This window comes from Chinchilla lanigera, unplaced genomic scaffold (genome assembly GCF_000276665.1).
Source record: "Chinchilla lanigera isolate Chin_1 unplaced genomic scaffold, ChiLan1.0 scaffold00110, whole genome shotgun sequence".
NCBI classification, from domain to species: Eukaryota; Metazoa; Chordata; class Mammalia; order Rodentia; family Chinchillidae; genus Chinchilla; species Chinchilla lanigera.
In genome coordinates, this window is record NW_004955511.1 from 5,233,544 (window position 1) to 5,248,465 (window position 14,922).

Genomic DNA, 14,922 nt, shown 5'->3' on the forward strand with positions numbered 1-14,922 from the left:
GGTGGCCCTTTTAAATGTCCTAACCAGCAAGTACCTAGAAGCTGGTCACAGCACAATTCAGTTGAGAAAATCTAATCTCAGCAGGAAGTACCAGAGGATGACCAGGCAGAGCACGCGAGTGAGATGCAAGTTCCCCCCTTCTAGTCACCGGTGTTCTTGCAAAGCGCAGCTCCTCCCAGGAGGATGTGGAGTCTATTTCCCTCTCCCTGAGTCTGAATTGCATATGGAATCTGCGTAAGCCAAGGGGGACACTAGCAGGTGAGTGAGCAAAGCTTTGAAGAGTATTTTCAGTTGGAGCAAGACCAAGAGTCTGCCAACTTCCAGGTCCTCCATGGGGGCCATCTGTTATGGGTGATATCTGGATGTCCCCCAAAGCCTAATACACTTATAGCTGCGGCTTTGGGGAGGTGACTGGGTCACGGAGGCGTGATACTCACTGATGTAGATGAGCTACTGGTGAGTTCATAGCTAAGTTTGGTTAGGGAATTAAAGTCTGGTCGGAGGAGATGGGCCGCTGGGGGCGTGGCCCAGAGGGTCTATCTCCTTTCTTCCTTCCTTGATCTCTCTCTCTCTGCTTCCTGCCACCATGCCATGAGCTGCTTCTTCTCTGCCAGGCCCCTCTACCAGGCCCCTCTGTTATGCTGCCCTCCCTTGAAGCCAACTGACTGTATAGACTGAGACCTCCCCTCCTTTAATTTGTGGGTGTCAGGTATTACACCTCAGCAACAAGAAAATAACTCGGACACTGTCTTAATTCATGCAACCCTGGACATTTCAGCACTGGGCCTAGATGATGAGATAACTTGGTAGAGATGAGCTGAGGAAGACCAGACCAGAAACAACCACATGTTCCATAGGAGTGTCAACAAATAAAGTTGTGGTTGTTTGAAGCCACTGCATTTCAGGGAGGTCAGTTACATAGGTGAAGCTACTCAAATGAGATGACAAAAAAAAAAAAGTGACAGGCAACATGGATGCTCACTGTGTAATTCAAAAGCTAGCTAATTAGTTTTATGGCCAGAGGGGTTTTGGCCTCTACTTGTCTAAAGACAGAAAATTGGAAATTATTCCAGTTCCCATTCACTTGGAAAATAAAATGCTTCTGTAGATCATCTGCTCCCGTCTGGCCCATGTCCGTAGCAGGAAGGTGAAACCAGCAGGGCATGTAACTTGCCCGAGGTCTTAGTGTGTTCCCAACCAAACAAAAGCTACCAGCTGGTGCCTCCCATCTGCAGACCTGGGCACTACTTAATAACCTTCTTGGGCTCTTGAGCTGCCCTGAGATTCTATCACTCTGTGACTCTAGAGTTCCGTCATTCTAAGCCAAAGCGTAACAATGGCCATGCTCCGGACAGCCTTAGCATCAGACAAGAACATGGTCTAGACTGAGCACCAACCGCATCACCTCCTTTCAGCAAAACACCAACTCTCTACCAGCATGGGTTCCAACACCACACAAAGCCCCGTATTTCTAGTACTTCCTCCAGAAGTCACTGATCTCAAATATCAGCCCACAGAACTCAGGGGCAGAATCTATGAGCACCAGGACTCCATACAGAAATTATTTACTGCAAGACTCAGTATCTTAGGGGTAAGTAAGACTCATCCCCATGTATATTCTCTTAAGGCAGGTGCAGGGACTGTGCTCTCATTACTCAAGTTCTTCTTTGTAAGTCAATAACTCCTTATGGAGAAATATAGAGATGACAAAATATCTCCACTTATATATTGACCTGGGGAGAAACTTAAAAGTTATTTGATAAGTGTCCTAATATTCACGTGAAAGCAAAAAATAAAATCAAAAGGTCAAATATTTATGATTTTTCAAGTAGAAATCATGGGAAAGTTGGCTATGACTTTTTGGTTGTTGGGATTAAGGGTCTTTAGAAGAACAGAGGTGACCTTAAGATTTCAAACCTAAGAAGGTGATGATGCCAACAACAGATCAAGAAATTAGAAAGAAGATTGGGTTTAGAGGAAGAAAGTGAGCTTGACTTAGGGCATGTTGAGGAGCATTCAAGAGGGGAATGTTTGACAAGAGGTAAGAATGTGAGTCAGGACTTGAAAATGCCGTCACTTAGAAGTCACCTACCAGTGGGTGACAATTGCTAAGGAAAAATGAGATTATTCAAACCGACAGGGTGAATTGAAAATAAAAAGGAAAGAACATACAAGAGATGATCAAAATATAGAAAGAATGCTTAAATAGAGCCAAAGGCACATTTCCATTCATCCCCCTCAAATCCTTCCCCTCCCTTAGAACACACTGTTCCCACCATTTTTGCCATTTTCTGAAGCAGTTCTGGAAGTGTTCTCTCAGTAGTGTCTTTACCAGGTGGGATCACACATACAGTGAATGCTGCTACCCAGTGTTATCCACCGGAAGGCAGGCTCATAAACCATGATGCTGTGTCCTCATCCACCTTATCCACCAGATCTAGCTCTGCGTGTCTCTGGCTTTCCCCCAAAGTCAAAATGACCGTGAAGGGGAAACATTTTGAATCCATTCAGAACATCAAGGCAGCCACAGCAAAACTAAAGACACACACAAAAGAGGACTTCCAGACACTCTAAAATATGTCTCACTTAAATGCAAGATGTGTTTTCCGACCACACCACGGGCACTCCTTCGTGGTTCACCTTTTGTTGGTCTTCCCCGTGACTCCATCCGTCTCTCCCAGCACTTGTCAAAGCTCTGCTTAGTGTTGAGGGCGTCGCCAGCGTGACGCTGGGAGGAACAAAAACGCCTGAGAGAGGAGGCGTGCTGCCAGCCTGGAGCGTGAGGACACCTCTGCAGGCTCAGGGGACCCGGCGTCTGTCTCCAGGAGGGCTTCATGACTGGCAAGGCTGGCACAGTGGTTTAGAATTCAGTGCTCCTGAAAGCTTGATGGTTAGGAGCTAGAGCGCTGGAGAGCTTGGCCAGATGCAGCTCACCCGGTGATTCCGATCCACGAGTGTGGGTCAGCCCGTGACAGCCTGTGCGAGCGCCCACGCGTCCCGGTGCTGCCAGTCCACAGACCGCGTTCTCGGGAGCGCGGACTTAGACTGTTTTCCCGGTTACCACTGTCAGAGGGAGGGGCTGAGAAAGCACCCGGGAACATCACCAAGGGGCTGCCTCGGCCTTTCCCTTATTTATGAAGGAGGGAAACTGCCCAGTCCTTTTAACCTAATGGCCAGAGTGGAGGAGAACCCACCCCACGCTCTTCCCTTAGCCTGACTTTCTTCTCTCTTTACAGGCGACCCAGATCGTCCTTGGAATTTTGAATTTTTCCTTTGGAATTGTTTTTCTCTTCACCTTGGTAAAGCCATACCCAAGGTTTCCCTTTATACTCATTACAGGATACCCGTTCTGGGGCTCTGCTTTGGTGAGTAGCCCACCCAGTTCAACTGGAAGCCGTGACAGGGGATGTGAGGGGATTCCTAGCTATGAAGTAAAATAGGTGTGGGTATACGATATGCTCTGAAAAATGCAAAACTATTAACTTTTCCTGTTAAGTCATTTCCCCATGAATTTATTAGCGTTTCAGATGTTCCATCACTGAGTCTTGAAGTTCCTTTGGGAATATTCCTTTGGGCCTTACAGCTGTTTGTCTGTCCACTAACTCATTCTAAGCTAGTTGCTATATACCGAAGCACAGACCCGCAGAACCAGCACAGTGAGGATCTTTCAAAGGGCTCTTAAAATATGTGGGTGGGTCACTTCCAGGCAATGTGACAGAGATGACACTGAGGTGTAGGAAGTACTTGGGTAACCAGGGACAAAGGAACAGCTTACACATCAGAACAGTGGAGAGGCGGGGCGGCTTCCCAAGAGATCCCTTCTAAGCACACAGAGTCATGCACCTGAGCACATTTCGTCGCATGCAATAAACACTGATTCAGCAGCTACTCAGTGCCAGAGGACAGGTGGGTCTGGGGATTCAGTGAAAGGCAGTCTCTGGCACCCCAGTGAGTGGACAGTCAGCTACCACAGGCTGTGGTGGGTAACGACAAAGGACCCAGAGGCTGCCTCGTAGACAGGCCCTGAGCAGAGTGATGTTGTCCGGAGACATTTCTAGCTTGATTGACCTTTAAAAGATTCATGGTTTATGAGGTGCGGTCGGAGGGGGGGGAATGAGGTGTGTAGGGACAAAGGGTGGGGAGTCTTGTTGGGAGAAAAGCAAGCAAGAGACTGAAGGTTTAGGAGAGTGTTCCCCATTCTGTGAACTGCAGAAGTCCGGCAGAGGAGTGAGGGTGGGGGGAGGAGCAAGAGAGAGGTCAGAAGAGGAGCTAGAAAATGAAGTGTGGAGGGGCTGGGGTCAGATACCAAGGGTCACCCAGACAGTGACGTTAGCATGTTTGACTCTCCTCTGTAAAATTTCTTGAGGGTTCTTCAGTGCTAGAAGTGTGTTAACTTCTGCTCCATCAAAGAAGACACACTGGACAGTGGACTATGGGATCCAGTCCTAGGGGTTGTAAACTGCTTGGACACTCGTGTGTCCTGGTGTCGAAGCCCAGGCCACGGTAGCCATAAAGCGGGGGTGAGGAAACAGAAGCCCAGTGAGGAGAAAGCATTTTTTCAGAGTCAAATGAATAGGAAATCTACAGCAGATTTCCAGTCCAGGGTTTAGCCCACTGATTACTTCTGCACAGTCACACTGGCAGCTCCTGCTCCCCGCCTCCCCAAGGACAGTGGGATTTGAAAGGAGAGCGTGGGAGAGGACAGGCAGAGCCCATCCTGTGGGAAACCCTCGATGCCAGTGAAGCCCTGGTCCGACATTAAGAGATTTATTCTTCTTAACAGTACATTGCTTCTGGAGCCTTCCTAATTGCATTACAAAGAAAAACCACAGGAACGATGGTGAGTTCTGTTTCAGCCTGATTACAAATTTGAAACTTTGACCAGGCGTGGTGGTGCACAGTTGTAATCCCAGCACTTGGGAGACTGAGGCAGGAGGATTGCTGAAAGTAATTTTTTTTAAGGGCTGGAGAGGTACCTCAGAGGTACCTCATTGTAACATCCTGAGAGCAATCCTCAGTAACACAAACACACACACACACACACACACACACACACACACACACACACAAAGAATCTAGCAATACAGAGCATATTGGTGCCGAATGTAAAGTTATAAGTGGAATATTTCTACTTTATTTGAAGAATCAAAGACATTAGCTATTAATTTTCAGCAAAGAACATTTGTAGTTTTAGAAAGAAATAGAAAAAGCAGAGAAGTACAATGTTTAGCAAAACACAAATGTAAGTAGGCCGACTGCCTGCATGAAAATGCAGTGTCATGCGGCCCCTCTGCGTGCCTCCACCACCCCTGGGCACCGCCTCCTGATCTGAATGGGAATTCGCTCAGCACAGAACAGTGGTGGCGAACCTCTGGCATGCGAGCCGCAGCAGGCTGTCAGATCATTGAAAACTCTGCTATGGTGTTTTTCTTGTAATGTACGAGTCATTTTTTCTAAGCTAAAACCTCAGTGTTCAAGTTTAATGGCAGGGTTATCACTCTGCAATAAATAAGTGGGTTTGAGGTTGGAGCTTGGGCCCTGGGTCTCTAAAAGCTTCGCCACCACTGCTCTAGCAGCTGCGTGGCCTCTCTCTGCCAACCAAGGCTTGAAGCCCAGAGACATGAAGTGACTTGCGTTTGACCCCACAGCTGGTCGGGCACCTTGTGCAGCTGTGACTAAAACCCTGCTCTCCCTCCGCACCCTCACTGCCCTGTCTCCAGCACAGGCCGGGCCTGAGTCTCTGTGCTGTGCTCTGATTCCATTTCAGGTAAGAGCAAGCTGCTTAATGAGTTTGCTTAGTATGCTGGGAGCCGTGGTTGGAATCATCCTCCTTGTGATTGGTTTCTTTCTCGACAAAAGCTACATTTGTGGCTATGTGAAAAACCTTGCTCCGTGCAGTGAAGTTACCTTCATATTCATGGTGAGTGTGCTGTGCTTTGACAGTGAGAAGGTGGTTTAATCCAACCCATTCATTAGCACCACTGAGCACCACTTGAGGATGACGGAGACGTGTATTTCTTTTGCTTGTGTAGAGACCCCGTAAGATGTGCTAGACATCGTAGCAAGCATTGTGGAATAGAGCAATGCACACATTATAACTCCCCATTTCAGGAGTTCACACGAGTAGCTGAGATAGAAGATGTGTGCAAAGGAATGTAGTACAAAGAGTTGCACTAAAAGAAAAACACAGGCACGGCAGGATGGCACAGTTCATAGCGCTAGGTGTACTTGAGAATCACAAGCAGAGTTTGTTAGTCTGGACTTCTGATAAAATGTGAGAGACTGAAAATGAACACTTGCTTGTGCTCCCCAAGACAGGAAGGTACGGTAGAAGGGCCTAGCAGAGGAAAGCTGCTCGGGAACCAGAGAGCAAAGGGACGAGCACAAAGGAGATGCGCCCTTCCAGGTCACACCCCTGGTGACCAGGCCACCTCCTTACCGCGCAGCCCCATGACCCAGTCCTCTTCCCACCCAGGAGTGTGTGAGGTTCCTGGGGGACATCGAGGGATAAATCATAGCAACAAGCATATCACAAGCAAAGGCGACAGCAATTTTCAGGGAGAATACTTTTGTTTCAATAGATTCAGGCGGAAGTGTTCTACTTAATGATTCTGAGGAGACTGAGCTACCTATCAGTGAAACCGTTTGGGGGAACATCTGCTTCTGAAGTTTTTCAAAAATTATAGCTTGAGACGTATAAGAGAGGTAGGGGGGATTTGGTAATATCATATCCCTCACGGCGCAGCAGTAGGCTTTCTTTTAATAATGTTTCCAAAATAACCAATGTTTTAACTATAAGTGTAAAGAATTATCAGATTAGATGGCTAGCAAAAGAATGTAGTCCACACCTATTAATGAAAAACACTGAAAATTTTGTTATTTTAATCACTGCTATCAGAATGGGCAAGACTCCAAACAGGCCCTGAGATACAAACAGAACTTCTAAGGAGTTAGTCAGTGATTAACAAGGAAGTAAGAAGATATTAGGGTATCAGGATAGGGGTGATCTTGAAAAGTCCAACCCTGCCCACCGGCACAAGCAAGCATTGCCCTAACAGGTAGAATGTGTGGGGAAAAATCTCCCCTAAAGTCAATTTTCAACATATAAAGTCTGAACAAGATAGTAAGTTTTTAAAAATATTAATGGATGGCCCAACATAATTTACCTAAAAAAGATATTAGTGAGAGGCCTTTTACTCATTAATACGGTGAAGACAGAATTATAAAATCTGTACGGAAACCCCGCCCTGTGAAGTTAGGTACGCACAGAAACACCGCGGAGAGCCGGGGGTGCAGGAAGGATGAGTGGCAGAGCTTTGGCAGAGCTTCACCGCGGGAAAAGGAAAGGACAGACCTGAAGGAATGTTAAACGCGAGGGAAAAAACAAAGTCCTGCTCATGGAAAGGGCTAGGCTTAGCTCATCGGCAGGGATGGCAAACCCTGGCCGGGAGGCTCCAGCGGTCAGGAGCTGAGGTCAGGAGCAGTGACAGGTGTCGGCTGGATCTCTGCAGTGCTTCCGCAAGGGCAAAGCGCCAACACCAAGACCACCAGGGAAATCTGTGACCACTAACAGCTGGGTATATTCAATGTTCTCAGAGCAAGAAAGTACACTCTCAGTTCAGTACCGACAGCGAAACAGGCTTGTGCCTGTAGGGCTTCATCAGCTGGAGTCAGTCAGGAGGACGCTTTAGAGCAGAGTCACAGTAGAATGGGCAGGAACTGGTTAGGATTTATAAACTAGAAGACTTCCATGAGCAGACAATGGGCTTACCTTCAGAAAAGAGGAAGGGAAGGCAGGGGAGGGGAGGAAAGGGGAGAAAGGAAAGAAAAAGCTATGTGTTATAAAGGATCAAAATACTCAAAAATTAACTCTTGGAAAAAGCTAATAAAGCACAAACATCTTTTTTTTCCACTTCTGATTATGAAACAGTAGTTTATAGCAGAACGTCTGCTTACTATATGAACTTGGAAAAAGAAATGAAAATACACACTATGGAGGCTGGGGATTTAGCTCAGCGGCACAGCGCCTGCCTGGCAAGCACAAGGTCATGAGTTCAATTCCCGCTACTGAAAAAAACCAAACCCCCCCCCCAAAAAAAAAGAAGAAGAAAATACACACTATGGATTTGCCAACAGATCAAGGAGGCCAGCGCAGTATAGACCTATTCCTTAACCGGAATATTCTCTGACATTCCTCACCAAAATTCAGATTTCAATGTCTGTTAAACCTTAAGGACAGAAAATTAACCCCCAAAAGTACAATAAAAGAAATAGTATATAACGACAAGATAAGAAATCAGAATTTTTTTAATTTTTAAAAAGAAATGAAAGAAACATATAGAGTACCACAAAAGATCAAAATACTCAACAATTAGTTCTTGAAAAACGTTAATAAAATATACAAAGCTTTTTCTTCCACATCTGGCTATGACAGTCATTTATATCAGATTTTTATTTTGCATATAAAAGAACAAAAACATATTAACAAACACACATACATTTACAAAATAACACAAAAACAATACAAGCAATACAGAATTTCAGACAAAGTGATAGGAAATTAATAATGGTTGTTGTATTATGTATTGTAAATCTCACTTTAAACATTTATTAATATACCAAAAAAAAAAAAACCCACTGTACTGTTTGAATATAGATGAAAGAAACCACAGCAACCAGGATTTGAAGTGCAAAAATCACAAAGTGATAAGCACTGAAGTTAGCTCAGAATTCTCCACCTCTTTCCTCCTTGACATATTTGCTGATTCCTAAGTTCTCCAGGATGTGGGGTTCAAGCACCAACCAATAGGGAGTTAAGACACCAAAAGGCTCAGCGGAGAAGGCGGTAGCCACACACACCTGTGACCTGAGAAACAGCTGCACATGTCGGTCCCCAAGCAAAAGGGATCACTACAGCCTGCAAACATACACTAATAAAACATTCTTTAAAAAGAAAAAGAAACAAAGAAACCCTTTCTCTTTATAAGTTATTGAAAGACCACAAAGGAAGAGGAGTGGAGACTGATAAATATCACAGGATGTTATTTGTGAAAAAACTCATACCCTAGAATTAAGAATGTAGGAAACAAACCAGCACTCACAAAACTGAAATTCATGCTTGAGTTATTTTAATCTATGATTGGATCAGCATAACCTTCCCATAATGCAATTGTCTGATGGAAGATCATTAGGTCAGTTCTAGAGGGTGATAACAGAATTTATAATTCCTACCATTTTCACATACCATGTTTATTGAGTTAAAAAAATACTAGACATGCCTAAGATAGGACTGAATGTCAGAAACACTAAAACAAGATAACAGAAATAAAGATGTTCCAGGTTGTAGAATTATTAGTCATAAACTTAAACAACCATGGCTCTCATATTCAGGAAGGGAACACATTGGAACTATTATCTGAGAATTAATTCAAATGGAATTGTAAACCCCAAAACCAGTAACTGAAATCAAGCATGCAGTAAATGGGATCAGGAGAATTAAGCATGTCAGAAGAGACAGGGGAGGGACAGGAATCGGTCCCAAGGGGGATGGGCGTGGACAAAGCATGTTACATGCATGAGTGAAGATGCCACTGTGAAGTCTAACATTGTGCATAATTAGTATGTGCTAACTAATAAATGCATATATATTGAGAACTGAATCAGTATCAAATATTGAGACTAAAGTGGGGAGAGGCTGCAGTGACAGAGAATAGCAGGAAGTAGATGAGAGATCTACTGAGCAGAACTTTAAAATGCAATCTCTCTATATATTTGGAGAACTAGGAAAAAGAAAAGCCAAAATACAGCCAAAGCAATTATTTGAGGAGATGACGGCTGATAATTTTTCTAACCAGGGCCAAATACAAAACGCAGATTCTGAGGTCTGTGAATCACAAGCAGGAAAAAATTACAAAGGGAGCAATTATGGATGAGTGCATAATAGTTAAAGTGCTCAAAACAAGAGAGATAAACCTCAAAAACCCTCATCTGGGAGATGAGTGGATGGGTTGCATTACAACCAAGGAACAAAGTAAACTATCCATGGGCTTCTTCTCAGCTACAGGTCCGATGGAGGCCAGAAAGTAAAGCAATGATGTCTGTAAAGTACTGGCACGAAATAATGCCAACAGGGAATCTATGGCTGGCAAACATATCCTCTAGAAAACAAAATGAAAAAATCCATACTGTTATGGTTTAGATAGAAAATGTCGCCCTCAAAGTCTCAAGTGTTCACAGGTGGGATTTTTGGACAGTAATTTGGTCATGAGGACTCTAACTCCATCAATAATTAATTCATTGATGTTATCACAATTTGATGGCATTACTGGGAGATCATGGACATTTAGGAGGTGGGGCCTAGGTGAAGGCGGTGGGCCATGGGACTGTAGCCTTGGGGACTGTCTGCTCACTGGCCCCTTTCTCTGTGGTTCTCCCTCCCCTCTCCACCTCCCGCACCTTTGCTGACATGGGCAGAGCGTCTCTCCTCCACCATGCCCTTCTACCGTGATGTTTCCACCTGACCACATCCCTCACTGAGCCAACTGACCATGGACCAGAACCTCTGAAACCAAAAACCAAAATAAAACTTTCCTCCTTTAAAAAAAAATGTAGTTGATGTTGGCAGACCTGGACTACAAGGTACAGTAAAGAAGTTTCTTGGCAGGTACCAAAGGAAAACACATTAATTCTGGAAGAAATAAAGGATATCAAAAATGGCAAAAGTAAAGAATGAAACTGAAGATATATTTAATCTTTGAAAAAAAGTCATTTTGTAGGGTTTTAAAGTGCTACAGAAGTAAGAAAGAGTGTAAACAGAATTAAAGTATTCTCTTGCTTTCTAGCATGCTTAAAAACATTATTATATGTTAAAGAAGCAGCTGGTAATTTCCATCATTACCATTAAAAACCTTTTTTTTTAAATTTTGTTGCAGTGAGAACTTTGTTTTCCCGGTGCTATCAAACCCAAGCCCTTAGGCTCTCTAGGCAAGGACTGTACCCACTGAGCTACTTGCACAGCCCAGAACAACTTTTTTTAAACATATAGTACCCCTATTTTAAATTATCATAATGAACTCAAAAGGTTGCATTCTATATGCAAGAGACATCTACACTGCAAAAAAAAAAACAAATAAACTTAGGGAAGAAACTTCACAAGCTGTAGGGATGGGGGCTTTTCAGAATGCTTAAAATGTTGATCCACAAAAAAAAAAACATAATTCCAAGTTGAATACTTCTAATAATAGCTCAAAATCAAGAGGAAAATCTAATGTAACTGAAAAGAATAAATGAAGAAACTACAATCATCCCAAGAGATTTTAGCACAAATTTCTCAGTAACAAAAGAACATACTGAAAGACTGTATGTTTCTTTATAACACAATTGGTAAAATTGATATAACACAATTCATAAAATTGATATCAATGTCATATTTACAGCACTGCACCAAGTAAGTAGAGAATGCTGTCAACTGATTTTTCAGAGGATTAGTCGCAATCTTTTTAAAAAATGGAGTAAGTACTAAACACCAGCCTAGAACTTTATGCCTGTGCAAATGTCCTTCTCAAAAGTGACAGTGAAATAAAAATGATAACTGAGAAAGAAAAGAGATTCAGCAGAGCCTTTGCAACAATTGATGAACCACATAACAAATCTCAACAAAATTCAAACAATTAAAATCTTGCCGTTTGTTTTCTAAACACAATAGAATTGCACTAAATAGCAATGTAGATAGCTAAGAAAACAGCTTAGAAATGCACAAGGGTCAAAGGACCTAGAACAGAAATTTAAAATATGCATTAGGAGCAAAATTATAAATATTCATAGCACATTTTATTTGACACAGTTAATATATGCTTAGAGGAAACACTAAAGCCTTAAACACAAATACTGGAAAAGAGAACAATTGAGAAGTAAAGACTAAATATCCACGTCAAGAAATGGAAGAATAAAGATAACAAGATTAGATAACTAATGAAATATAGAATAAACTATAGCTAAGATCAATAAGGTCAAAAACTCAATGCTCAAAAAGACTAAAAAAATACAAAAACCTCTAACAATTATTCAAGAAGAAAAGAGAAAATGAAAACTACCAATCTCAGAAACCAACAGAAGTCTGTCGCTAGGAACAGAGCCACCCTTACTACACTATATTATGAAGAGTGCTATAAAAATCGCTTATTATGGTAGATGAAACTGACAAAGCCATTGTAAAACTCATCTACAAAAACTATGCCAAATCCATCTGCCGTGACTAACAGAAGAAAACACAATATCTGATTAGTCTTATCTTTAGCAAAAATCAATAATTTAAAACTTTCTCTCAAGAGAGGAAAGCAACCCAGAAAAAGGTTAATTATTCCAAACATTTACCAAAGAAATAAAATCAACCTTAGCAAATAACGTCCAAAAAACAGAAGAAAGAACCCTTGCTAACTCACAGGTTCTTGTGTGAGATCATCACAACTATAACACTAACACCTCAGAGACATTATTAAAGGCAAGGAATTTAACAGGTAAACTCTCTGGTAAACTTTGTGTAGAACTCAGAAACAAAATACTAGAAAATACAATTTAGCAGTATATGTTAGAATAGGTCATGGCCAAGTCAGCTGATACTAGAAATACACAGTTTATGTCACATTAAAAAATCAGTCGGTGATAGACCTAAGTTTTCTAAACACTAATTAAAAGAGAAATCAAAATATATCATCATGTACAGGTATAAATTCCCTATGATGAATATATATATATATATATATATATATATAATAAATTATATTTAAGAAGTAAATAAAAAATAAAACAAGACCCATGAAATATAAAAAGGCTCTAATTAAAGTACATTGTAAAGCTTTCGGAGTGGGAAGAGGGACTTAGGGAAATATTTTCATGTTTTGGGGGTGGACAAACTTATCTTAGAATACACAAGGATTTAACCTTAAAAAAAAAAAATAAAATAGACCAGTACAAAATTTTTTTTTCTAAAACAAGTAAAAGAAAAAAGTAAACTAAAACCTAAACCTCTTCATGAAGGACATCATGAAGAGCGTGGAAAATAAGACACAGGAAGAACGGGGGATATTTTTCCCACTGCGTGTATCTGGCAAGAAGCCATACTCTGTCTACATTCAACATCCCTGAAAATCAGTAACAAGCAGAGAGAGAAATTAAAAAGAGTACGATTTGAACAAGTACTTCCCAAAGGAAGACTGGCAGATGGTTAGCAGACATGCTCAGTGTTAGCGTCCTCACAGAAATGCAGGTGTAAATCACAGCGATCTACTACTGAACTCACAGTGCAATGATCTTAAATAAAAGCACTGACCATAACAGCTACTGGTGAGAATGTGAAGCAACTGGAACTCTTGCACGTTTTGAGTAGAAGTATAAGATGGTTCAACCATCTGGACAAACTGCTTAGGCGATTTTTAACAAAGTTAAGCACTCATCTATTTTATGCCTTGTGATAGACATTTGTGAGGTTATTTCCTATCAATAATTTAGAAAATGTGTTATTTCCTAAGAATGTCTTGAACAAAATAATCTGCTAGCCTGCATATTACCATGGCTGCAGCGTCTGCATACTCATGCCACTTTGCACTAATTTAGATCCAGAGAATCAGATACACTGGAGAGGTGAGCAGGGCTCCTTATTGCCTGTTACCCCTGACGTATTACAGTCAGGAAAACCACTACTGTGCTAATCCTTGGCCCTTCACTTTTTTTCTTTCTCTATTTAGGCAATCCTGGCTATGCTGCTGGTCTTCACAATGGCTGAGTTGTTCATTTCTCTGTCTTTCTCCACTGTGGAGTGTTACTTAGTTGGTTGTTAGGAATGGTGCTGAAACAGCATGATGGAAATAAAGATGTGGTGTGATGTCACCTCCAGCGGAATTCTGTGTGGGAGGCAAACCCACAAGGAACAGAGACTCTCAAGGCTGGCAAGTTCTTGAAGCAAAGCAGAGTGACTCAAAGGGGGCAGGGACCTGGGGACTATGGGCTGATGCGACATATCTGCCTCCTGGCAATGCCACCTTCATCCCTCCCCAAAGAGAACGATCACCTGGGTCATCGCCTCTATTGGCCATGCAGCCTTTAAACTAAAGGACAGGAATGTGAGGTTGCCTGTGTACATACGAAGACATGGGCCCAGGACCTAGGGCCAAGAGGGAGAAGACATCAAGGGGCCCTTACTCCTGACAAGCTCCTATTGATCTCTCTAAGAGACTCCTCACAATGGCTCCTTCTCCACCGGGTGGACACAGGCTGGGTGGGAGAATGGTTTGGACCAGGGGCTGAGGGTGTGGCTCAGAGGTACAGTACTTGTCTAGCATGCTCGAGACCCAGGTTCAGTCCCCATCAACAACACACACGTACACACACATACATGCACATGCACATGCACATGCACGTGCAAGAAAAAAAGAATGGTTTAGCTCACGAACTTTGCCCGAGCTGGTCAGCTAGAACAGTAACAGTAGTAAAACTGAGGGTGAATATCCATGGAACTGATACTGTGTTCCAAGCATCACATGAAATGTTATGCCTCTTACTTATGTAATCTCACTAACAAATGGATTTTATTACTGTGCCCCAAACACAGAAGCTATGGCACAAAAACAGTAGAGATTTTCTCAAGGTCACAGGCTCACAGTGTCAGATGTAAATCAACAGGCCACCATTGGTTGTAGAGGGCCCAGTCTTCATCTCTAACCGACCACTATCTCTCAAGCTTTTTCAGCTCAGAATCTCTTCACACTCTTAAAAACTGTTGATGTGTCACTATATGTTAATATAATTAATATTTTCCCTGAAATAGCTATGTTTTCCAAAATAAAACAGTGGAGACAAAGGCGGTGATTGCTGTGCTCACTCGTTTCTGTGAAGCAACTGTTCTCAACTTGACTGTCACCTGAGGAG

At 42.5% G+C, this 14,922-nt stretch overlaps 1 protein-coding gene across 3 annotated transcripts; it reads left to right on the top strand.

The window, feature by feature from the left end:
* Positions 1-1,330: 1,330 nt before the first annotated feature.
* Positions 1,331-14,412, top strand: Ms4a5 (membrane-spanning 4-domains, subfamily A, member 5). 3 transcript variants are annotated; one of them, XM_005408094.1, is made up of 5 exons: positions 1,331-1,591; positions 3,237-3,365; positions 4,784-4,840; positions 5,768-5,920; positions 13,743-14,412. In XM_005408094.1, exons 1-5 carry the CDS (start codon positions 1,439-1,441, stop codon positions 13,833-13,835), a joined length of 585 nt encoding a protein of 194 aa, XP_005408151.1. In that variant the 5' UTR covers positions 1,331-1,438; the 3' UTR covers positions 13,836-14,412. The 3 variants fall into 3 exon arrangements, with proteins under 3 accessions (XP_005408151.1, XP_005408152.1, XP_005408153.1); XM_005408095.2 differs by lacking the exon at positions 13,743-14,412 and adding an exon at positions 10,474-10,620; XM_005408096.2 differs by lacking the exon at positions 13,743-14,412 and adding an exon at positions 8,774-8,900.
* Positions 14,413-14,922: the final 510 nt, after the last annotated feature.

What these genes read in the sequence shown, in the direction of transcription:
- Ms4a5 (XM_005408094.1), top strand. Translation starts at nt 1,439, where the DNA reads ATGGGTTCCAACACCACACAAAGCCCCGTATTTCTAGTACTTCCTCCA. An exon ending in CGTTCTGGGGCTCTGCTTTG is followed by an intron (nt 3,366 to 4,783) that starts GTGAGTAGCCCA and finishes TCTTCTTAACAG; the next exon opens with TACATTGCTTCTGGAGCCTT. An exon ending in GAAAAACCACAGGAACGATG is followed by an intron (nt 4,841 to 5,767) that starts GTGAGTTCTGTT and finishes ATTCCATTTCAG; the next exon opens with GTAAGAGCAAGCTGCTTAAT.